The sequence below is a fragment of the Ambystoma mexicanum genome, chromosome 1q (assembly GCF_040938575.1).
Source record: "Ambystoma mexicanum isolate Mex_15411 chromosome 1q, UKY_AmexF1_1, whole genome shotgun sequence".
Taxonomy (NCBI): Eukaryota; Metazoa; Chordata; class Amphibia; order Caudata; family Ambystomatidae; genus Ambystoma; species Ambystoma mexicanum.
Window position 1 is genome coordinate 695,641,876 of NC_090922.1, and position 24,743 is coordinate 695,666,618.

Here is a 24,743-nt window from a genome sequence, read left to right on the forward strand (position 1 = left end):
AGAGGAAATGTCTGCAATGAAAGAGTCACTCCTATGAGGTGGTCTGTAGATGAGGTGGAAGGTGATGGATTCCTTGTGCGAAGGAGGGAACCAGCAGATGAGTGATTCAGTTGAGCTTGTTCTGGGAGAGGGGATGATGGAGCATGGACAATCGCTCCTATGCATGATTGCCACTCCTCCTCCTGCTCTTGCTGGTCAGTCTGCATTTTGGATGCAGTAGCTTTGTGGTAGAGGATGTCGAAAACATGTGGGGAGAATGAGGTAAACCATGTTTCAGTGAAAAACAAGGCTGTTGTTCATAAGGTCAGCGATCTCTGCAGCATAAGCGACTACTGAGCGAGCATTTATGAACATGAGAGGGTGTGTGCATTTGGTCGGTGGGTGTTGGATGGGTGCAAGGGTTATATTGATGAGGCTCACAAGGGTAGCTTTCCGGGGCTGCCCATGGCACTTGGCCTTACGATCCCTAGTGAGAGTAGGGATGATCTGTGGAAGGTGGAGACACATGGTGATGTCTTTTGATGAGTAGCAGCAGCAGCGATTAGTTTGTAGGTGAAATGCAGGATAGCAGGTCCGAACAGGCAGAAACAGGTGAGGTCCTTTTCTTCACACGTCCTTTGCTGAGGACCCTAAGGTGGACTGATTAAAAAGGTGGTGGGTGAAGTAACTGATTGGCAGGGCCTGGTCACGTGACCAGCAGCCTACTCAACGCTGTACCACAACCATTTCTATCTTTACTCTTATACAGTATGTTATATAGTATGATATTCAACTCCTTGAAATTATAATCCTTAAAATGGTCATAATGCTCTTTTTACTTATTCATAGCCAAGATCTGGCCACCACATCGGAAATATCTCAGATTCGTCATTCAGGGCCTGAATTTTCAGTACAAAGTTGTTCCTTTCAGGCTTAACCCAGTCCCAAGAGTCTTCACAAAATTAATGGATGTATTCATGTTGCATCTTGATGTGCATGGGGTACATACCTAGCCATATCTGGATGACTGGCTAATTCAATGTCATACACCTTCACAAATGCAGCACTCGGTTGCATTGGTGGTTCATCAGGCTTTTGCGCTGGGCCACACACTGAATATAAACAAATCTGCTCCAACACCTACAGGAAATGTTCAATCCATTGGAATTGTATGGAACTGTATGGACAGATTTATCTGCTTTTCGACAGAGTGGACAATATAAAAACTGTCTGGAGTTCATCAAGAGCTCCCAGTTACCAGTGATCAAGTTTCAGCAGCTGCTGGGACTCACAGCATCATGCATTCGTGTGGCCTATTCCAGACTACATATGCGCAGACTACAGCTACACCTGGCTTCAGAACGGTGCCATCGCACACAACCACACACTCAGGAGATCTCCCTTCTGGGAATGGTGGATGGTGGAAAGGGACCTCGCCTTTGGGGTTCCTTTTTCTTCTCCAATTCCTTCAAAGACAATTACAATGGATGCAGGATGGGCAGTGACACTTTATCAGCTGGAGATGCACAATTTATGGGACCTCGGAGACTGGGACAAGCACACAAGTTACCTGGGACTAAACGCAATTTTTCTAGGCATAACATACTGGGTGGACATAGAAAGCACCACTGCAATGTTCTATCTAAAAAAACAAGCAGAAACAAGATCAGTCTCTGTTTTCTGGCAATGGAGATCTGGACCTGTTGTCTGGAGCATGCCTTTTTGCCAATAGCATTTCACCTTCCGGAAGATGAGAACATCAGGTCGGATGAGCTGAGTCACTTGGCAAACATTGTGAATGGGAGATGAATTAGAAACTTTTAATTCCAATATTCCTAAAATTGGGCACACCACATCAGATTTCTTTGCGATATACCAGGATAGGAAATTTCCGCTGTATGCTTCATGGAAGGGGAAAGGCCCTGATTCTCTGGGGGATACCTTCCTGCTTCCCTGGAATGGGCAGACTTTTTAATGCGCTTTGGCCCTTTTCACTAATTGCCATGGTAAATGCTCAAACTGAAATGGACAGATGGTTGTCACATGATTCTTATGGCCCCTTTCGGCCCAAAGAGATTCTCGTTTTTGGAGCTATACAACATGAGGTGTCAACTACCTTGGCAGCTACCGGATTGGACAGACATTCTCCGACAACAGGAGGAAGGGAGGATTCTCCACCACAGCCCTCAATCTCTGTCCTTAGCAGCATGGTCCCAGAGGACTTCGTTTACGGGCCTCTGGGGCTCTATGTCCGTTTTACAAGCAGATAGGAAAGGTAGCACGACATCACAATCTTCAAGCAAATGCACATGTTTCTGCCATTGGGCTTGAGGAGCAAGTTAGACCACTGTGAGGTCACTCAATGATGTACTGTCATTCATTACAGAGCTGGCAGAATCTAGACTATCTGTAGAATCCTGCAATTGGCGGCCATAGGAGCCTACCTAAATAGAGGAAGCAAGGTAGTATCCATGGCAAATCCCTTGATAAAACGGCAATTTGATGGGCTTTGATGGTGGTATGACCCCTTCTTTATAGCCTCCAGGTGCACTTTGTCCTTGGGCCAGCAGTTTTGCAAATCTCTTCTGGAATTCTGTGCTCAGCCCATCAATCCATGGGTGCATTCTGTTGAGGGCCATGATTGAAGCTATGATTTAGATTATTCAATGTTCAAGTGCCCCTGGCTCCTTCTGTCAGCTGTGAAAGCTCAATTGGCTCCATTGGCTTTGTCCTCTAGCTTGGCTGTAGATCATCTTATGGTATTGTAAGAATACCAAGATAATCTCCATGCCTCTCACGTTTATGCTGCTGCTCTCCACTTCAGTTTCAACAATGACCCCCTTCCATTTCAATAACCCATGCTATTGCCCAACCTCGTAGTTCTCCTTGCCTGGAATATAAACTTTCCCTCCTGGCTTCCGCATTCTGACACCCTCTCAGAGCTCAGTGTCGGCAGAATTGTTGCAGTTTGCCTTTGTAATTGTTCTGAGCGTGCAGTGTTCATTTGCCACGCAGGGACCGCTGCGGCTTCCGGTGCCAAACACAGGTAACCTGTTGCATCCAGTTAAGCTCCCAAAATTCCCTGTGTTGCTTGTAAGGCTGCACCAGACAAGGAGTCATGCCTCCGTCATTTGGGCCAGGTTGAAATTCCCATGTTTTTTTTATTTATAATTTCCTCTGAGGCAGTCCTTGCTTGTCTCTTTTTGTTTCTTCCTCCTCCTCTCCACTGGATTTTGAAGGTAACTCACACTAATAGCGGAAGAGGTACAGGAACTTCTTGCTGTCACTTGAACTGATTTGATATCATAGCCTTTCTTTGCACCCTGAGAGAGCCTCATGGCATTCCCCCTTTACGTATGTTTGCTCCATCGGATGGCCAGTGGAATAGCAACTCAAAACTCTGGCTTACGTCTTGAGGCAAAGGTCCATCATTTCACCTGTGATGCTGCTCGAGACAGGCTGAGAAGCCTTTTTCAAAAGTGCACCAACTATAAAGGAGGCCTCTGAGGACCCGGTCACAGCCCTTAAACAGGCCCTAGCTACTTTGCGGGCGGATATGACTGCTGCAAACGTGCACATCCACCAGTGCCTGGATGCCATCCGGGGGGGGGCATCATTCGCTGCCAGCAGATGCTGATTTTGGTGTCAATCCCCCAGGGAAGGCTGTGCACAAGCCAAACATCTTGTGGCACCAATGTATGTCCCAACACCTTTTCCATTGTACTCTTCTGTATACTTCTTGGGGGACCCATGAAAGATCTGTACTTCCATAAACAAATTGCAAATTACACTTTCTGTGTAGGCCTTTGGCATTCCCTGAAGCTACAACTAATGCTGCTTTCATGTCGTCCGATTTGACAGGCATTGCAGGGACTTGGGCTAACCCTTTGCTGGAAGGCAATAATCCAATCTTGTATGATTTTGACTTGTTGTTAATGGGTATGCTGAAGGTATTTGACACACGCTTCAAGACCCAGGCCAGAGATCTTGAGCTCCTAGGATGAACACAGGGAAAGTCTGGGCGCTTGGACTACATAACTTGCTTCAATAAGTTAGTGACCGAAGCTACCTGGCCAGAAGAATGCTGCAGTCTTCCATACAGGTCTCAGTGAAGTCAGTCCACCTTGGCTGTGGTACCTGCCATTCGTACCTCGCATCATTTGTTTTTCTTTCAATTATTTATTCATTTTAAGTGCAACAGTAAAACATTAAACAATTATAAACAAACAGAGCACAACTTTAGAAATACAATAAAATACAAGTAGAGTAAAATAAAACATACTAAGAGTTATCATATCAAGTACATATTCAAGAATCTATCCCAGATTTTCGCATAAGAGTTTCGTTTTCCCTTTCTCCTGTAAATTGCCTTTTCCACGGTAGCAAGGCCATTCATTTCTTCAATCCAATAATCCGATTTTGGTGCAACTTGAGACTTCTAACGGTCAGATGTTTCTGTACTTCTCCCTGCCTTTCAGCCGAGTGGGAATCGACCTGCAAATTCAGATCTGCTAAATCAGGATACGAGGTAAGATCTCGGAATATGAATGACGTATACCGAGATCTTACCTCGTATCTTGATTTAGCCGATCTGAATTTGCAGGTTGATGCCCACTGCGCTGAAAGGCAGGGAGAAGTACAGAAACCTCTGACCGTTACGGGCAGCCGGCCGACCTCTGTTCTGCCTACTACCTCAGAACACCCTCTGAATCCTGTGCAAATCCATTGATAAAGAAAGAAAGAGCTGCCACCAATGCCTGTTTGTATCGCAGGCAAGCTGGCCACTTTATCAAGGAATGCCCAAAAAGACAGAAAAGTTTGGCGTGGATGAGCCTTGTTCATGATGTGGCTTTGGGGGGGTGTGAGATGTTAAGGCGGGAAGGAAGTAGGTGCCCAAAACCACCGCCTTCGCCTGTCAGATGAGTAGAGTGAGGGAAGGAAAGTTTGGAGTCATGACCGGCTGCCAGAGTAACAGTGTCAGTGGGAGGGATCCAGATTTCAGTGATAGCTAGGAAATCAAGGAGAGTAGGGCTAGAGTGAAAGTAGTCAGTGATGAAGGAAATCTTTTTCAGAAACAGGCTGAGCGATCCAGAGCAGTTGATGTGGCAGGGAGGAGTAGAAGAGTTTAGTTTCAGAGTAGGAGAGGAAGATTTGATAGGTGATATGATGATATGATATGATATGATATGATAGTTTATTTGTATAGCGCCTATACACAATGTGTTTCAAAGCGCTTCAAGGCAAGGGAGGGAACAAGGGAAAATGCAATGGCATTCTTACAGGCCATGAACAGTAAGGAGGTGAAATTAACTATTGTACTCGGCCTGACAACATGTCAGATAGATGCAAGATAAGGAAGGGAGGGGGAGAGTGGGAAGGAAATGGAAATAGACAGGCGACTACCGTACTAGGCCTGACGAAATTTCTGGTAGAGCCGGAGAAAAACAAAAGGTGAGGGAGAGGGGTGCAGAAAGGGAGGGGATGAACAAAACAAGTGACTATCGTACTAGGCCTGACTACGTTTCAGATAGTGCAGGTGGGAGGGGGGGGCAGTGAGGGGATGGGGGAGCAACAGACGAAATTGGTATCATACTAGGGCCAGGGAAAATTCTGATAGAGTAAGTGCATAGAAGAAAGTAAGGGGAGGAGGGAGGAGGGGAGGAGATAGGAAAATGGAGAGGGGAGGAGGCAAAAAGAGAGTAAGCGGTCAGAAAGAGTGGAGAAGCAAGAGGGGAGAGCGAATACGACTGCAGAAGTCATTAGTAACATATAATGTTGCAAGCCAGGATACAAGATGAAGAGGGGAACAGCTTGATTCAGGGTCGCCATGAGTACAAGATGCAAAGGAAGTCCTGCATGAGAGTTGAGCAAGGGTGATGCACCGTGAATCAATGAAGTCCATAAAAGTAAAATCCAACATTGGCCACAAGACGGTGATGGTGAAACCAGAATGTAGCAAGACAGACTCCTGTGTGCGGGAAGGGGGGGGCACAAGGGAACAACACGGGGGGACCAGAGAGGGTGGGGGTGACCTGTGGGGACAGAGGGTGTAAACACACGTTGGTGCATGCTTAGCTGCTGTCTTAGCAGGGGTTCGGGTCCTGGATCATCCTGGTACGAACAGGTCCAAACAGTAATTGTCCTTCGCTTTGGACGCCCGGCTAGAGATGCCATTGATCTAAGAGTTAAGAGCAGGAAGAAAGAGGCAGGGATAAGAAGGTGGGTGGTGCTTAGGCCAGGTGACCTAGATCCACTTACCCCTGCTCACCAGCTGCAAAGGAAAAGAGGCTGGAGAGCTCCTTAAAAGAGCAGCAAGCAGGAAGGCACTAGGTGGGCGAGGCTTGCTAAGTGGTGAAAAAGAGTGGCAAGCAGGAAGGCACCAGCTGGGCGGGGCTTGCTAAGTGGTGAAAAAGAGCGGCAAGCAGGAAGGCACCAGGTGGGCGAGGCTTAGGCCGGTGACCTTGATCCATTTACACCTGCTCCCCAGTTGTAAAGGAAAAGAGGCTGGAGGGCTCCTTAAGTAGAAAAATGAACGGCAAGCAGGAAGGCACCAGGTGGGCGGGGCTTTCTAAGTGGTGAAAAAGAGCACCAAGCAGGAAGGTACCAGGTGAGCGGGGCTTAGGCCAGGTGACCTAGATCAACTTACACCTGCTCCCCTGAGCAAAGCAGTCTTGCGGCTGACGTTTGTTAAAAGGGGAGATGGTATGGAGCTTGATGTAGTGAGAGTAGTGAGTTGTCAGTTTTATGATGGGGATAGGAGAGGTGGGGGATGTAGCATGGTTGGAAAGAACATAAGTAGAGAATATCAGGATGAGGAGGATGAAGAAAGAAAATGTGTTAGTTCAGTGGAAGTCAGTTATAGATTAATAGTTATTTGTGAGATTCATGGGGTGTCAACAGTGTAATATCCAGCCAGGAAACGTTCTTCTCTAGGAAGACCCATTTTTGCCAAAACCCTCTCCCCTACACTGGATGCTATCCTAGTATAGCCCAGGGCGGGGAGATTCTTTGTCATATTAAGCTTTTGACCCCCTCCCCCTAACTTGCATTCAGCACACAGGCAACTCTGTCATCTGGTTCAACATTACTCTGTCATCTGGTTCAACATTACTAGGATCTTTCAGTACCTCTCAAAAGAAAACTCATTATGAATGTATGGTTTGAAGCCCCCACAACTCACAGGAACTCTTGAGCACATCCCATGGTCATCACTCATTCATAACTCAATTTTAAACAATACCAACAACACATGGCACTGCTAGCTTACACGATAAGTCGAACTATGCAATACTGACAGTTCTTAAGTCTTTTCATGACCTCTTTTGGTCATATACCATACTACTATACATGCATGTAAGCAATCACTATCACTCACCTTATGTTTATCTTTGCCTTTATTGTTTTGACCATTGTTCTTCTTTACTGCTCTCAGCGTATCTCCCTCTTTGCCATTTCCTTCTCACCTTTTCCCCGTTTCCCCTTCATTCCACAGACCAAGGTCTGTTTTGCACCCTGGGTGGAGTCACAGTTCTCCCATACGCTACATTGGTGATGTGCAGTATAAAAGCCAATTAACATAACATAACAATGCCAGGCTATAATGCAGAGTAATGAAAACAGTAACAAAAGGCATAGATTTCTGCGAGTATTGTCCTAGATACTAGACAGGTATTTGACAGTGTGTTGGTCCAGTCATGTCAAAGTTACGTTTTGGTGAATCCTTAATCAAATATGTTATGATACTTTATAGTCAAACATGAGCATTTATTTTGCCAGACTTGTCAACTATCATACTCATTAACTGTGTATAAGGTACTCGAAAGAGTTGGCCAAACCCCTATTGTTATTTCGTAAAGGTTTGGATACGCTGCAAAGAATTGTTATGGCCAAAAGCAAGCTCAAGGGGTTTCGGTTTGATGAAACATCATAAATAAAAAGCTATGTCTATGAATATAATATCAACCTATATAACTCCAAATTCCCCAAATTAAACAGCCTCCGAAAGGGAATATCAAACTGTGTGGTAGTCTCATGTTAGTCTCTGATCAAATTAAAATCAAAAGTCATACCATAGACCATTAACTGTACTAAATACATGATAAAGGAAACTGATTTAATGTGGCAGCTGGACTTTCCAAAATACTTGGCCAGCCGGTCAAGTGGCACAGCGAGTAGAGCGCTCGCTTTGACATCCGTGCAGAGCCTGTTAACGCAGGTTCGAATCCCGGCAGGGCCAAACTCAGCCTTTCATCCTTCCGAGCTCGATAAATGAGCACCACACACCGTGGGTAATAATAAGCAGCGCTCAGATACCTGAGGGTTCGTAGCGCTATATAAATGCCCTATTATTATTATTATTATCCTATTTTTGGATGGCCTTGTAGAAATTAGGGATTTTAACGAGAAGCTAATAATTCAAAGAACTGAAGACTTTACTCTTATGTGGTTTCCCATGTATCAATCCTCGTGTGGTAGAGTTGAGTCAATAAATGTAAATGTTGCTCTCATTAATAACTATACGATCGTAATGTTACCAATCAGAATGTCCAATTCATTCTTTTCTCCTATTGACTTAAATATTTCGAAATTCAAATTGTCCAATAAGACACCCCGCAAAGACCTCCGTAAACTCCAACAACCAAGAGCGTTGGGCAGCCTAAATCGAGCAATTTGATTTCATTATCAATCTGCTTGCACTGCTACTCAAAGGGCCAGATGGCTTGAGGATGAATCACAAAACTAGTCCCTTTTCTGTGGCTACAAGCTGAAGAAGCACGCATCACGCAGCACAACATCCCTCCATTCCTTAACCCATTATACAAGTATACAGAAAACCAGAGGAGCATAGACACCATGCTATGGGAATTGTGGTTCCAAACATTCCAACATGTGCAAGAACGCTGATGTACAAAGTGCACCAGTGTTTTGGGAGTTGTGGTTCAAACAATCCAAGGATTACAGCTACACTGACAAATCAAGGGAACCAAGAAGGAAGGTTTACTTATTGACAGTCGAGATTCAACTACTCAAAGAAGTAAAAAGATGCCAAGAAACCAAGTGACATACTAAAAAGTTATTTTGTGACAGTTGTGGTTTAAACCCCCAGATGAGTCTGTGGCGGAACCGAAGTCAACTGAACCAAGTAAAGAAGCGCTAACGAAGTGAAGAAGTGCAAACAAAGGAAAGAATCATTTACAAAGCTAAGTGGAGCAAGTATAGAAGCATTCACATTCCTAAGAGAATCGAGCGTAGGGTCACAACCCAATTAGAGAGGGCAGAGCATTGAAATCCTAACCAAGCCAAAAGGCTAAAGTACAGAAGCATTGATAAAGTCAAGTGAGGCATGTATTAACATTATCAAACCAAATAGGGAAGTGCTTTGTGGAAGCTGCAGTTCAAACCATCCACAGAATGAGTGCAGGGGTGCTAATGGTGCTGACGCAACTAGAGAGACACTGTTTAAGGGAAGTAGTGATCCAAGTGCACCAGGAAACTAGCACCTCACTTCTCTCACTCACTTCAGGCAAACGGGCAGGAAAGGACCTGAGAGATTGTTACAGCCCTGCCCTGCTTGTCCAACAGATCTGGGAACAGTAATGTCGTTTTTTCTGGCACACATATGGTATTCAAAGGTTCAGAAATGTAACTCCTCTTTTAAATAACAGTTTCTCAAAACGCCTCCCTAGTCTTTCATATTTGCAAATGGCTCAAGACAAAGCAACTTTCTGAGCATTGCATTTTTTTGTCCCTGTGCGCTCTCCGTTAGGTGTAGAATATTAAACGGAAAGATGTACACTTAACCTTTGCCCTGTTTGGGCATTTTAATGTATGACACACCTGATCATCCTGTTTGTGTTTATGTAAGATTACATATTGACATGTCTTTAAAATGTTTAAATAAGGTAGTCATTAAACCCTGTTTTATTCTTGGAATTTTCGAATGATGAATATCGAAATTGAACTAGGTAAGGAATGCTGACAGAATTAACTAAATGAATACTCTACATTTAAAAATTCGAGCACTTTCGAAGATCAGGACAGGAGCTGTGATTGTAGCAATCCAGTTAAAGAGCTTCTGTATCTTGGGAGTCATGGTCCAGGGACCCTAATTTAGGAAGTCAATTGTGCCCCCAGATCGAAAGGATTGTGTAGTTGACATAGCTCAGAGGGAAAGACACATTAGCAGAGTGACACCACCAATATATAAGCCGATAGACAAGATGTAAACGTCCTTGCAATTGAAGTGAGTGAAGAAATACTGCTCCTGGCAAATACTGAAAAGCATTGGCTGCCCAGAAGGTTACCAAAATTACAGGAACCTGTGAACAAGAAAATACACATTTTTATGTTTTTCGAACAATGTCAATGTCGTTTGGTGCAAACATTTTCCACACCTCAGGAATCGCTTTCCTATTTTTAGGAATGTTCAGCTCACCCTCCAGAATCTTGCAAAAGTTGCGGCTCTGCTGGCTACCGCAATTTGGGCCCTTTTGCCAGGGTCCACCTTCATTATCGAGTACTTCCGAGGTGGAAGACATATCACCTTATATGTTGAATGTCGTACCTACCATTGGATAGTCAATCAAAACGGGAGCTTTGCTGGAAGCTAGCACATTTTAAACCCCCAAAATGGCAGTACCATTGTGTGATGCGAGACAGTCATGGAAATAGAAGAGAACACAAGCTATTTCAGATGGGTTACTCGCATCAATGATTGTCGGCCTGAAGCTGGTAGTCAGCACGTGTGCCATAAAGAGTACGGAAAGTAAGAGACTGTGTTCTTTCCTCCTAAGGATGATGGGCAATGTTTATGCCTTATGCAAATAGGCTGTTCGACACTTGCTCGAGGAACCACACAAACATTTTCAAAGATCCCTGGAGTTATTGGGCCTCATTACGAGATTCGCGGTAATGGAAAAACGATGCCGGTAAGGGAATACCGGCACCGCATACCGCTCTGGCCTATTACGAGTGGACAACCAGGTATCAGCGCCACCGCTGAGACCGTGCACCCCGGTACCGGCATGCGCGCAGGCACGCAGCTTTTCGGGCCGGCAATACTGGGATGCCGCTAACAGGAGGACATCACAAGTCATGCGGACATGCAACTACCGGCATCACGAAGGCGTTAATAAGGGATACCGGGATGGCAGCATCACCGGCATCGCGAATCACCCGCTAACAACAATGTGCAGTGTTCCCAACTGCCACAGGTGCACACAAGCAGCACAGGTGGAGGCAATGGAGTCTGGCCCAAAACAAAAAGAGCACACCCACACACCAATTTCCTTCACCAAAATTATCCCACTTGCAGTTGCGATATTGGGGCTGGAGGACATGCTTGCATTGCTACACCAGCAACAACAACAACAGGCACCACAGAAGAGGGGCAGGAGGACAATGAGGGTGAGACAGGCCCAGCAAGTCCCACCAGTATAGCCAGTGGTACCACACAGGTAGCCTCCAATCCCTCGCATCAGAGCCAGTCCATTCAACCTAAACCCTGAGCAGATCGACACCCTGTAACGCCTGGAACAGGACACCATCACCACCATTGTGGACATGATACACAACGACATTGTCAGCCTGAATTAAATATGCACCGCCATCCCCCCCTCTACTGAAGGCAGTGTCTGTGCTCCACTTCCTGGCCACAGACACCTACCAGCACACAGCGGGGCAGATGCATGGCATATCACAACCTTTTTTTCACACATGCTGAACCAAGTGCTGGATGCCCTCCTGAAGCACTCAAGCGACTACATATCCCTACTACGAATGGCCAGAAGATCTTTGACACTAAAGTTGGCTTTCATGCACTGGCAGGTATGCCAAACTGTATCTGTGCCCTTGACTGCACCCATGTGGAATTGGCGGTCCAACATGCCATAGAGGTGATGTACCGCAATCGTAAGCTATACCACTCCATCAATGTGCAGATGGTATGTGACTCCACAAGTTCATCACACATCGTTGTGGCCGATATCCCGGATCAACTCATGACTCAATGGTCCTGAAGACCTCCACGCTACCACAACATGGAGCAACATGCAGGACAACGTGCCTGGCTGCTTGGTAAGTTGCATGACAGACACATGGCAGTGTAATGGGGGGGGGGAGATGCACACACCATCCGGGTGTGATTGGGGTGGTGACTGGACAATGTCCATACTGCAAAACTCTGTGCCCACCAAGGGAATACACTGCTTGTCACTGGCCCACCACTACAGTAGCGCTGCATGTCACCATGGGTATAATAAGCGCTGAATGAGGAATCATGATGAGACTTGTGCTAATGCTGCTAGTAAAAAAGTCATACGAATCACTACACATCACATTAATGATAGCAAATACAGCGGTAGGCATCCACAGTGCATGAACACCAACAAGGAAGTGGACACCGTGCATCATCTGGACGACGCAACCCACACCTGTAGACCATGGGACAGCACATATTGTGGCAAATTAAAATGCGTGCATACATCCAGGGACGTGTGCATGTGAACAACAAATATCTGCAGGCATGTGAGTGATACGTACAGGTGGCATTTTAGGAATTGACTTACACATACCTTATTTTGCACCCATGCAGATGATGCTGGCTATCCCATGAAGCCGTGGCTCCTCAACCCTGTCCGGAACCCGCAGAACAGACACGAAGAGGACTACAATCATGCCCATACCCGTACCCATGTGGTGATCAAGCAGACCTTTGGCCTGTTGAAGGCACGGTTCTGCTGCCTCAGCAGGTCGGGTGGGGCACTCATGTACAGGCATAAGAAGGTGGCCAAGATCATCATGGCATGTGCCATGCTGCACAACATGTGCATCCGACGGAAGGTGCCTCTGCCCCCTGACATTGAACAGCAACCACCAGGTGAGGATGAAGATGATGACGAAGATGGGGTTGCACATCATCCAGGTGGCGATGCACAGGAGGGACGTGCTGTGCGCCAGTCTGTGATAGGCCAATATTTCTAAGACACATGGATGCAGAGGGTGCCATGGATGTGGGACTCAGGCCACTGGGTGTGGGGGCGCCGCATGGTTCATGCAGACCTGCGCAGGGGGCTTGTCTGGGTGGAGCTGGACAATTACCCCGTGGCCGCATGCTCCACTGTCGGGGCAGGACGCTGAGCATCCAAGGCATCAGCAATCCGGGCAAGGACCTGCCTCACTGCCGCAAGCTCCTCACAGATGCATAAGGTGCTAGACTCAATGGCCCCTTTCCTGGCCGCAGTGTTCTCACAGGCCTCCTTCCTTGTCAGGTCACCATCTGAGATGTACTGTTTTACAAGCCCTGTCAGCTCCTGCTGCCACCCCTCTATTGTAGGTGGATGGGACATCTGGCAAAGGGCCCTATTCAGGTGGGTCCTCTGTGGGGCTCCAGGCCTCTCGTACTGCCTCTCCTCCAGACTGGTTGAGCGTGGTGCCATTGGGTGTGCTCATTGGGGTGTGCTGGGGTGTTTGGACGGGGCTGGGTGTGCCTACAACTTCCGTTGAGAGGTTGTCGTCCTCAGGGACATATACCTCGTCTTGGGACTGTTCTTCATCACCACTCTGGGGCGCTGTGGCAGCTGCCTCCCCTACCAAGCTGTTTGCAGCAGACAGGTCCCATCTGCCACTGGCTAAACTGCAGTGGATTCCACCGGTGTCGGCACTGTTGGTATTGCGGCTGTACTTTGCCGCCCCTGTGCCTTGCCATCCTGTGTTGCCTTTGCCTTCGGTGGCTGATGTGGCTTGCCTGTGCCCTTAGACGTGGAAGGCCTGTTGCTGTCTTTCCTGCCTCTGGCCCTCTTTGATGGAGTCGAGGCCTGTGCAGCAGAGTCCTGTGCATCGCTGCCGGAATCGGAGCCTGTGGGAGACTGAAAGAGGACGGCATCAGTGATGGTTGTACATGCACCATGCATACAATGGTATTAGTGCAGTTGTACAAATTTGATGATTTGCTGTTTTACAGTTGTGGCATACAGGTTGCTTGCTATATGGTGGGGTTATTCAGGCATACGTCTGGTTCACACATGTGTAAGGCGGTGTATGCTGTGCGACGTGCCTTTGTGTTGTGGACTGCGTGCAATGTGACACATGCCATTTCCCTGTTTGTGGGGTGTGTCTCAGGTATGGCATTGGCATGTTGTATGCATGTGAATGTGACGGTGCTGGGGACAGCATCTAGGCAGGGATGTCTCCATGTGTGTGTGATGGCCCATGCATTGGCTCATGTCACTGTCACATTGGTGGCCCATCATCATACTTTGCATTCCAGTGGTTTGTTTGAACACTCACCTCCTTCTGCCGATGATGGCGCGCCATGTTCCATATCTCCCACCCCCTCTATGGACTACATTCCAATGGTGCTGGCACAGGTTTCTTCCCATTGGGTGTGTTTTATGGGGGCGTTGGCCCCGCTGCCAGTAGCCAGACCGTGGCTCTGATTAGCTGTTAAAATATTGCGCACACGGAGGCGCAAGTCATCCCACTTTTTTTTTACATCCTTTACAGTGCGGGGGGTGGTGCCATCCGCACTGACCTTCTGGTCCACTATCTCCCATACTTCTATCTTTTTCAGATGTGCAGCTCATCTCTCTTGAGGTCTGATGCAAAGACCACGTCTCCATTCTCTGCCAGTGTGTCGGCCAGCATGTTTAATTCGTCCTCAGAGAATCGCTCCTGTCGCTGGTGGGATGCTCCTTTTTTAATGGCCTTTGGCATTGTGCTGGAGGTGTAGGTGCAGATGTAGGTGGTGGTGTGAGGCTCCAGGTCCTGTATCTCGAGGAATGCAATGGATTGTGTTTTTTAAGATGGCTGCCGTGCCATTTCCTGTTCCGGCGCGATGACGTTACTTCCGGTTCTGGTATTGCCGTGCCCGTTATTGCCGGACCCGTTATTGCCAGTATGGAAAGAGGGAGGGAGGCACTAATGGCTTTAACTTTGAATATTTAATATTTTTAATGAACAAGTTTAATTGATAAATATAGGTTCTCAATTGGTCTTCAGGTGCACCGGGGAAAATGTCACAGGGCCACTCGGGACTAATTAGAAGACTAGAGAAAAAGACTTGTATTGCTACACGCCAAGCCACAGTGCACTCCAAGGGGAGAAAAAATCCCAAATGTGTTAGTATAGCTGGTAAACATTATACATCTTCTAATTTAGATGTGATTTATGTTATGTTTTAAGTAAGAATTGTCCTTTCAACTTTATCAATTTAATTTTTTGTTATGTAATCCTGAAATGTTAACTTACTTTCCTTTTTTGTCTAACAATATTTACAAAGCAGATTATTTGGTGCTTTAACTAATTAAAACAACCCGCGAAGGGTTCTTTTCCTTTTGCAATAATCTGTGTCATAAAATTGTTTTATTGACAGCATTGAAAAATATTGAATGAAAAAAAATGTAAAGATCTAAATTAGAAGATGTATAATGTTTACCAGCTATACTAACACATTTGGGATTTTTTCTCCCCTTGGAGTGCAGTGTGGCTTGGCGTGTAGCAATACACATCTTTTTCTCTAGTCCGTTATTGCCAGTACCCGTTATTTCGGGTTGGACGAAAGCGGAGGAGGTGTCAGCTCTTTCCATGATGCCGCTAACAGGGGTTTTGGAGTAATATACGGCCTGCCGGTACAGACGATACCGGCATGCCACTATGCGCGTGCACGCATTCTTGTAATCGGCCGCTGTTAGTGGCGTCAATGCTACCCGGACGCGGTATTGCCTCCATGCCGGTGAGATTTGGTTTTTACCACGAATCTCGTAATGAGGCCCATTGTCTGAAGGAGGGTGTCTCGATTCATTACGAGTTCCTCACAGGAGACTCCAACTCAAGTGTGTGCTGAGATTTGAGTAATTTAAAGGACTTCAGCAGTTGAAAGTAGAGCTCTTGTGTTCTTTATTAAAGCCTGGTGCTTTGGGTTGCTTGAATTTAGGTCTGTTTGATTCATTGATTGCAGAGAGCAGGTAGACAGGTTTATCACATGGAGGCCAAACTCTTAGTGCATGGTTCTCCTTGACGTACACGATCACCTGTCCCACTTTATTTTTGTGGCTTTTGTTTGCCAGCCTAGGGTTGCGATGCTGCCATTTTGGAGCTGTCAGTTCACTGTTCACTTCTCTTTCCTACATATCCTGCATTTATCTAAAGACCCAAATAAAGATCCTTCAAGTTAGTCCTACAAAATGAGTTGGTTATGGTGGTCTAGTGCGCATGAATGGTGGCCAAGGACAGGAATAGAGAATAGGTGGGCACCACACTTACATTTCAACAAAAATACAAATACTCAAATAGTTTCATATCGTTCCTAAATGTAATTGGAACACAATGGTAAAGCTCTAGGTTCTAGAGCATCCATTACAACACCAAATTTCAAATTTGCCATTGGAAAACCATGTGCTCTCGCCCTCCTCCATCAGAGCTTTATATGTTACCTCATATTTTCACAAATCAATCCTTAATGTCTAAAGTATATAATTTAACCATGTGAACCAATTGTTTGAAAAAAACATAGTTTTATTCACTGAAAGCAGTGTTCATACACAAATCGGGTTTGGCCAATGCATTTCGGACATAGTCCGTCTTCCGTGGTACACCCTGTGTGTAACATATTGCAAGAAACAACTCTGCTTCACATGCTCTGGCATGAGGCCAGTAAACAAGTAGCTGTCTTCCTCTATTGGGTACTAAGCTCAACACGAGTAGAAACCCGGAATGGTTGTGCTGTGGATTTTTAAAGAAATTGTTTCACATTGTTAAAGTATATACCTTAGACATTAAGGATTAGGTATTCAACTTTGGAATTTGGTTTTGCCAAGGAAAGGAAGGCATTTTACTGGAGGTTGAGTGGCTCTTCAAATAATTTTCAAAGAGTATTGGACACCAGATATCAAGCCTTTTGAAGTTGTCGTTTTCGGTGGTCCGGTTTCAATGGTGCCAAGTAAAGGATCTCGTTGTGCCCTCGTTGGGATCTTGCACATTCTTTCAGAGTTCTTTGAATATACATTGTGGTTGTGAACACTGAACCTTGATAGTTGAACAGTGGAGATGGGGCACAGTCTCAACACACGTTTATAATCAATGTACAGTGAAATTGTGTTGAACAAAAAACAACTTTTATAATAACTTGTCAATTACATTGCTCTTGCTACTGCAGTTATTGTTGTGAAGCTCCGTAGATCACAGGTATTTTTCTTTCCCCAACTCAATGGTAATCAGTAAACTGACTTCAGGAAGATGAAAGGCTGAACCACTGATCAGGATTTCAACCTGCATTCTGAGAAATGCATAGTCATCTTAGTTGTACACCCAGCAAAATATTCATAACTCCTAAAACTTGACTTGATTGCATTCATGGAATTAAGACCTGTAAGGATCAGGGTCATGTAGTCGGGGGTCCTAATTCTGCACTCATTACTCTGTGACAAGGCGGTCTGTGGAAAGGCAGCTGTGAAAAGATGGCCCACTCATCTGGGCTGCTCTGCCCACCAAAAATGTCAAACAGCATGGTATTTTCAGAATGACAAAAAATATGCAGTATGCACCGCCCACTAGCATCCTTTCCATGGACATTTCTGTTAGGTTATATTGTCATGTTAGCTAGATTTGTTAAGTAGTATATCTGTAAGCACGACTGTGTTCCAAAATGGGCACCAAGGTGCTTTCTTCAACAACAAACGTAGCCACAAGGAAGAGGATAAGCCAGCTATTGGTTAAAAATAGATGTTTTTAGGAATTGTCTAATTTGAAGAAGGTAGTATGTCCCTTCTGAGAGGCAGTGGAAGCTTCTTTCCATTTGTGGAGACACGTACCGAAAGTTAGAGAGGCACCCCATTTCTTTAAAATGAAATATTGGTAGATGAGGCCAGGATGAGCGCAAAACTCGAGACGCAGGATACAGATGAAATTTGGATGCAAAGAAAAAGTGTTCAGATGGTGTGTTGCCTTATAAGCCATACACAAGGTCAAGAAAAGAATATGCCAGCACACAGAAAGTCAGTGTAGCTCTCTTGAGGTGGTGGTGATGCGAGGAAGTATAAAAGTAAGCTTAACGGCAGCTGTGTGGGTACATTTGAGTCTATTCATCTGATAGGCTGGGATTCAGAGACAGAATGCATTGCAGTAGTCTCTGCATGAGGAAATGTCTGATTTTAGCACCGTTACTTGGTGTGGTCATGTAAAAAAGGCAGATGTCTTTTCAGTTTCCAGATTGGGAAGAAACAGGATTGCGTTGGTTTGTTTACTTGGTTATTCATGGAACGTTGATCATTGCTATGGACTTCTAAATTATGAGTTTCAGATACTGTCGCTGGGAAGAATCCAAGGTGGGTAGCCAGATATCATTGCTCCACAGTTTATGTTTACCACAGACTACCACTTCAGTCTTACAGGCATTACCGTTAAGCCTGTTTGCATCCACCTCTAGCTGACAGAAGACATACAGTCAAAGAAACATCCCTTAGTTGTGTCAACTGGTAGTTGAGATTAAGTGGAATCGGACTATCGTGAGCATAGCCGAGGAAGGTTATATCGAAGATGAGAACATTTTGAGAAAGGGTTTGGAAATATAGGCAGTGTGGCCAAGGAGGACTCCTGAGGGACACCACAGGAAATAGGCAGTCTGGAAGACTCATAGGAATAATGGAGATAATCTGTGAATGATAGAAAATGAATGATGCGGTCCATTACTCCATTACAGGGCCTCGAGCTGGATGCCATAGCAATCAAGATGGCCCAAGAAGATATTGTAGTCAGCAGTGTTGCAAGCCACTGACAAATCCTGATGGACAATGGCTCCAACAACGCTGCCATTTAACATTCCCCTCCAGTCATCCATGAGGTTACCTACCACAAGCTCCATCCCCAGGGCGGGCTGGAAGCTGCCTTGGCATACCGGCAGATGTTTTGCTACGAATGGTGTATGTGAAATAGGTCGAAAATTGGCTGGGTCAGTCTCATCTAGAGATGGCTTTTTTAGGAGCGGTAGTACACAATACAAACTTAGTTCAGCTGGTCTAAACTGCGTATCAAAGGAAGAATTAATCAGCATGCCAATTTCTCGAACAACCAAATTTTAGATTTGCTTAAATATGTGCCATGGGTGACCGCCAAGCTTTTTGAATTTTCTGGTAACAGTCATTCAGTGGCTGCTGAAGGTTAGAAAGAATCAAACCTGTTAGGATAGGTCTTTGAATCTTTGCATCCCTGGCAGGGGTGAGAGCATCAGGCAGAGGTGGCCATAAAGATAATCCAAGCTGGATTCTTGCACCTTTAGAATAGAAATAGTTGCCATTTTTGTTGCACATTCCTTTTGATGAAGTTGTCTATTTGTATGGGGCTGCCTGAGATTTCAACTCATCGAGGATTCTAAATAGTTATTTGGGGATGTTCTAAGCGTTATGCACTTCGTGCAGTTAATGATGCTTATCCTATACGTTTATAGCCTGTTTATCTGAGGTGCCATCTACGTTCAAGTTTTTACTTTTTTGTGTGGCTAATGCTGACGACTACCAAGGATGATGTGTTTCATATCATTTGATGGATCTAGCAAGTCTAAGAGGGGCTACCTTGTATAGGAATGAGACCATACACATGTGTAGCAAAGTTAAAATATGATAAGGATCCAAACTGCGGGGGTGGGGGATTAGTTGTAAGTGACTAAAAATGGGGATTTCACTTCAGGTGTGACTAGAGACTATTTATGATATTAATCCGGTCTTTTTAGATGAAAAATAGAAGGGGTGCCCTCGTGGTTTTACCAGCTCATTCCTTCAAGTGGGCGGATATAAAAAGATTCATCAAGCGAGAAGACTGTGTCCAAGGTATGTCTGGGTAGGTGATACGGTTCTTGGAGGAATTGGACACAACCCAATTCTCTCAATTAGGCAATAAAGAATTTAATGTGGATTCAATGAGGTCTTCCGGTAAGTAATTAAGATAACCTGTGCTGTGTAGGTGGGGGCAATAAGGAATAATGGGGCAGTAAAGTCACCCAAAAAGTCAAAGAAGGTGTTAACATTAGGTATACGTTTGGAATGTAGCCTTTCATTTGCATTCAAAGACATTGGAAGAATGTTAATAGAGAAGTATTCTTCAAAATTCACAGCTGCACTGCCACTAACTTTGTGTTGGCAATTTTGGAGATAGAATTTGTGTCTGTGAGTTAGCATTTGAGTGTCACATTTTAGTTATGCAAATGAAGTCCAGGGCTCTGGAAAGAAAAGGGCCATGAACAAAGAACCTATGCTTCCCTGCTGATAGTGTAGCCTTTCAAGCGGCAGCTGTAGCAAGGTTTTGGTGAGCATATAATCCTTAGTTGGTGGGGGGGCTTGTAAAGATTCAACTTTCAAAGCATTCGTTACCCAAGGCTGAGGTGGGATGATACTCTCCTCGAAATTACAAAACAAGGCATCTGGCACCACATGTGGTGGAAGATGTATCGGAAGGGTTAGGAAAAAGTTGAAAGGGGGGCCTCCACAGACTTGGATGCAGAAGGGCGCAGATTGGATTACGTTTGGTAAAACCCTGAAAAGCCCCCTGTGCATGCCTTCTGTGTGGACACATAGCTCCAGGGCACATTCTAAGTGTGTGCTGGCAGGTGATATTATCTCAGGCAATCAGAGGGCTTCAATGCAACTAGAGGCCAGCGGCCATCCTTTAATGAAGAATATCAGATACATTTACAACTAGAAACTTGTAGGGGGTTGGAGTCCAGGCAATTATCCAAGGTCGAAAAGTCTACGGGGATTAAAGTAAAGGAACAGAAACTAGGTCCAGGCAGCCCCGCAGCATAAGGCTGTTAGAGAACCCAGGTAAAATGCTTACATATTACTGTGGATAGCCTGAAACCCATTCTGGATTTTGCAGTTTGGCGGGTTGAGGAAGCCTAAACTAAAGAAGTGGGAGCTTGGCTGTCTCTACAATTCCTGTCAGTGGGAATTTGAGGGATTACACCCATGCTCATGTAAAGCAGGAGGGGCACAATACAGCTTTGCAGTGACGAACCGAAACACCACAATCCTTTAAAAGTATCACTGGAAATTATGGATCCATATATTTAAGCTGGTAGTCGAGGCTTCAACAGAAGCATATAACAATTATCTTGCTGCCCCATAATGTACAGCAGTCAAACTCTGATATTCCTTCGTCCACTCTGGGCCATTCCTCCTAAGTAAATACATATAATAAAATGCAAAATACCATTCCACTGGCGGGAAATGTTTTTACAACCAAGTCTTCTATTAACAAGGAGGACCGACGCGGTCAATATGATGCAGAGACATCTTGATGGCTCACAACACTGGGTTTGTCGCAGGATTCATGAGGTATGTTCTGCTCCTGGTGCAAATATGATTTCTTCTTCAATAAACTGCAAAATTATACTTAATAAAGCCTAGTATATCTAAACTATTTTATTTTTATAAATTAAAACATCAGAATCCAAAAAAGCATTTCCAGGTTAATATACAAAAACACTTTTTGCAGCCAACACTTAGTGTAACGCCCTTCAGCATAGCTGCAGTCCTAGAATTGTGCAGCCACCTGCCATACCTGTGTAACAGAGGGCCATGTTCTTATTGGAGCATGCGTCATCGTTCCATTTCCCGGCATCTTTGTGTCGTTTGATGTACATCTCCACGCAGTCCTCTTTCTTATTCCTGTTATTTGGCTCTCCTTTCCCCCAGTTCACAGCTTCATCGGTCAGTGTCTTATTGGTTCCGACCCAAGTCCATTGGCCTCCTAGTTTCCTTATGCCTATCCAATAATACGCTGGGTTGTATTGGATCGTTGCATTCAGGTATTCGATTTCCATTCGGTTCTGTATGGCCACCAGATCTGTGTAATTTTTCTGACAAAAAGCTCGTGCTTGCTCCCATGGCATAGCTTCTGACGACACGTGATACGTCCAACAGTCAATGCTGGAAAAAGTCAGAAGATCTGAAAGAAATGAAAGCAATGGCGATGACCACAATGAAATGGTGTATGAAGCCGGGTGAGCCTTAATAATACAGTTCAAATCCTCTGTATCATACTCCAATTACTCATCTCTAAAATGGCGTGCATGGTTTTTGTGTACGGTTGCTGATTGATCACCTCTGGGAAAGTAGTGATGTGAGGAGGTGGAATTGGAGACATGCATGCAGTGATGCATCAAAGATATAAATGAAACTACGGAAAACACAAGTGGCCGGGGTCATGGCTGTGTAGCCACATGTCCCTTTTCCCCTATCGGTGCTATTGGTAGTGAATGCTCATTCTGTAAAAGCATGCCCCACTCCCCAATCCTTTAAAGGTACAGGGCGGTCTTTGATGTATTCCATTCCCATGGTTAAAATCTGGAATCCACTTTGTGAGTGTGATTTGGCAAGCACAGGAAACCACTGCACTTAGCTGTGTTACTGTACCTGCTGCGTGGTGTAGCTTCTGGTGAAGGTAGGCAGTAGACTTTAAGGGAGCTGAAAGGTGATATGGTATGGAGGTTACACAGGTAGACTTGGATCACTACCCCCTCAAAATGACTGATTAGTTCAGTAATAGCATTCAGGGGTCTGCAATCTCTGTCTCTCTCGATGTGTTTGACTCACATCAGATCTGTAAAGCATAGTCAATGGAGAGGGACCATAAGTGACGTATTTCAAATCATCTAGAGTGCCTCAGGTTGCAGACCGATGCTATTGCTCCTGTCCAGGAAGGGATGCGTTTGAGAACAGTGTTAAGACAGTGTAGAGGGAAGCTTTGGCAAGGGGCATTAAATAGTCACTCTATGTTGGTTCAGAAGCAAGGTTCCCACAGGTTGCACACCAATGGCACAGAGGATATAAACACAGAAGCAGCAGACCTACTGCAAGTGGGAAAGGGATGGCGCCGATCTTGAGTGACAGATAATTGGAAAATAAATGTACAGGTTTTGCTTGTGCTTAGTAAGAACATTCAGTAGAATTGAAAGTACGTTTGTTGTCTGGCATAGAACGGAAACTAAACCATGTTATTACATTTGGTTAACATGGGTCTTAGACAGCATGCTAAACAAATAAATAAACAAAGGGAATGCTCTGCGGTCAGATATAGGAGTACCAATTGTGTTTTGAAATCATTATCAATAATTTTCCACATTCATTGGGTCAGAACGGAATTTGTTATGTGTTTTAATTTGCTTCAATTTTATCGCAACTTCACCTTTGGTAGCTATAGCTGTGGTTTCAGTGAAATAGACCCAGTCATTTAACCGAGCCATTGGACACCATCTTGTTTTTAGAATGACCATTCCCGGTTGATCAAAAGTCTGCACAAGAAACGTTCATGCTATAAAACCAGAGCAACAGTTAAGTACATACACCAGCAGTCTACTGTACAAAATACTGTATAAATGAACGCTTATTGTAGGTTGATACAACCTATGGTATTATCAAGGTCAAAGGCGATGTGAAAGCACTTCCTGTGACACAATTGAGGTCTAAGGTCATGTGATGTCACATCCTGTGGTGTCATCCGGTGAGTGACGTCAGTTCAGTTAGCCTGACATTTTGGTGGAATGGTTACCCTGACATTGTGGTGCAATGACATCCCAGGCCCTGCTGAACATGGGTAGAAACAGGGCCGGTCTTTGGGTCAGGCAGTGCAGGCGGCTGCCTGATGTGTCAGCCTCTAGGGGGGGGGTCCACACCAGCAGTCCGAGAGTCCGTCCAGTATGTAATACTGTTTGTCACTTCTGTACCTGTTTATTTTAATTCATCTCACACACTGCAGCAGACCCAGTGACCCTTTGTCAGTTGGCGCGCTGAAATTGCTGGAGGAGGAATCGGCATCAAGGTAAGTGATTCATTTGCTGCACCTGCTGGCAGGTCCAGCAGTTGCTTTTCAAAGTTGCCAATTAAAGCTCTTAACTATATATGCCCAGGAAAGCACAATTTCACACAGTCACATTTGGGCGCTTTTTAGTGTAATTCTGCAACTGGTTTGGCCACGTAGCATTGTACGCACTGTTATTCTTTACTGTTTTCTGCTAATCAGTTTGAATTGGTACAATTTTTCTGCTTGTGTTGAGGAAGATGCTCCCTGTGGTATGGTAGGGCTTTTACCCTGTGCTTCTCAAGCCAGATCTTTAGTTTCACTAAATGGAGCTTTCATTTTCTGAAGCTACAGCTAAAGTAAAGTATGAAAATGCGATAGTGTCAATGTGTTTACAAACACCATAGCAAATGTAAACAATGTACATCATGCTACTGCCTGATAGGTGGAAAATACGATTTCCCCCAAATCCCGTTGAGGTTTAAGCTGTTTCTGAACATGAATTGGTGGTTTGTAGTAGTGTGATATAAATTTTGAGGGTAAGGGAAATCCTCAGTATTGGGGTGATGAGGGTGGGTGGCTTGCCAGCGGAGAACCGTGGGTCTATCAGGGCTTGATCTAGGTTATAGGAGTATAGAGAATGAATACCAAAAAGTGGCATTGGAGTGTTCCCTCTGCATATTTGGAGAACCATATATCGCTCACTGTTTGAAGTACAGGCAAATAAGCCATGTGCTAGAACATTCACAATCTGTATGAAAAGCTGCAAGGATGTTTGAAGGACTGTATGTTCTGTATGGGTCAGAGTATCAGATGTTTTGTGTACATCATAATAATCTGTATTAGTTAGTCCGAGGAGTAAAAGAGGAGAGTTCAGACTCCACGCCCATCACTTTTTCACTTTTTTTACCTCTATGCCTCGGGAGGATAGCTCAGGGGCAACCTGCTCGCCTTGAAAGCACGACGACACAGAGCACCAC

The 24,743-nt window shown here is 45.0% G+C and overlaps 1 protein-coding gene across 1 annotated transcript in view; it reads right to left on the reverse strand.

Moving 5' to 3' along the window:
- The window catches only part of LOC138558241 (E-selectin-like), a 405,907-nt gene that overhangs the window by 195,662 nt on the left and 185,502 nt on the right, over positions 1 to 24,743 (reverse strand). Inside the window, exon 11 of the mRNA XM_069642666.1 lies at positions 21,526 to 21,912. Coding sequence (XP_069498767.1) covers positions 21,526 to 21,912 — 387 coding nt within the window. The remainder of the gene's footprint in view (positions 1 to 21,525; positions 21,913 to 24,743) is intronic.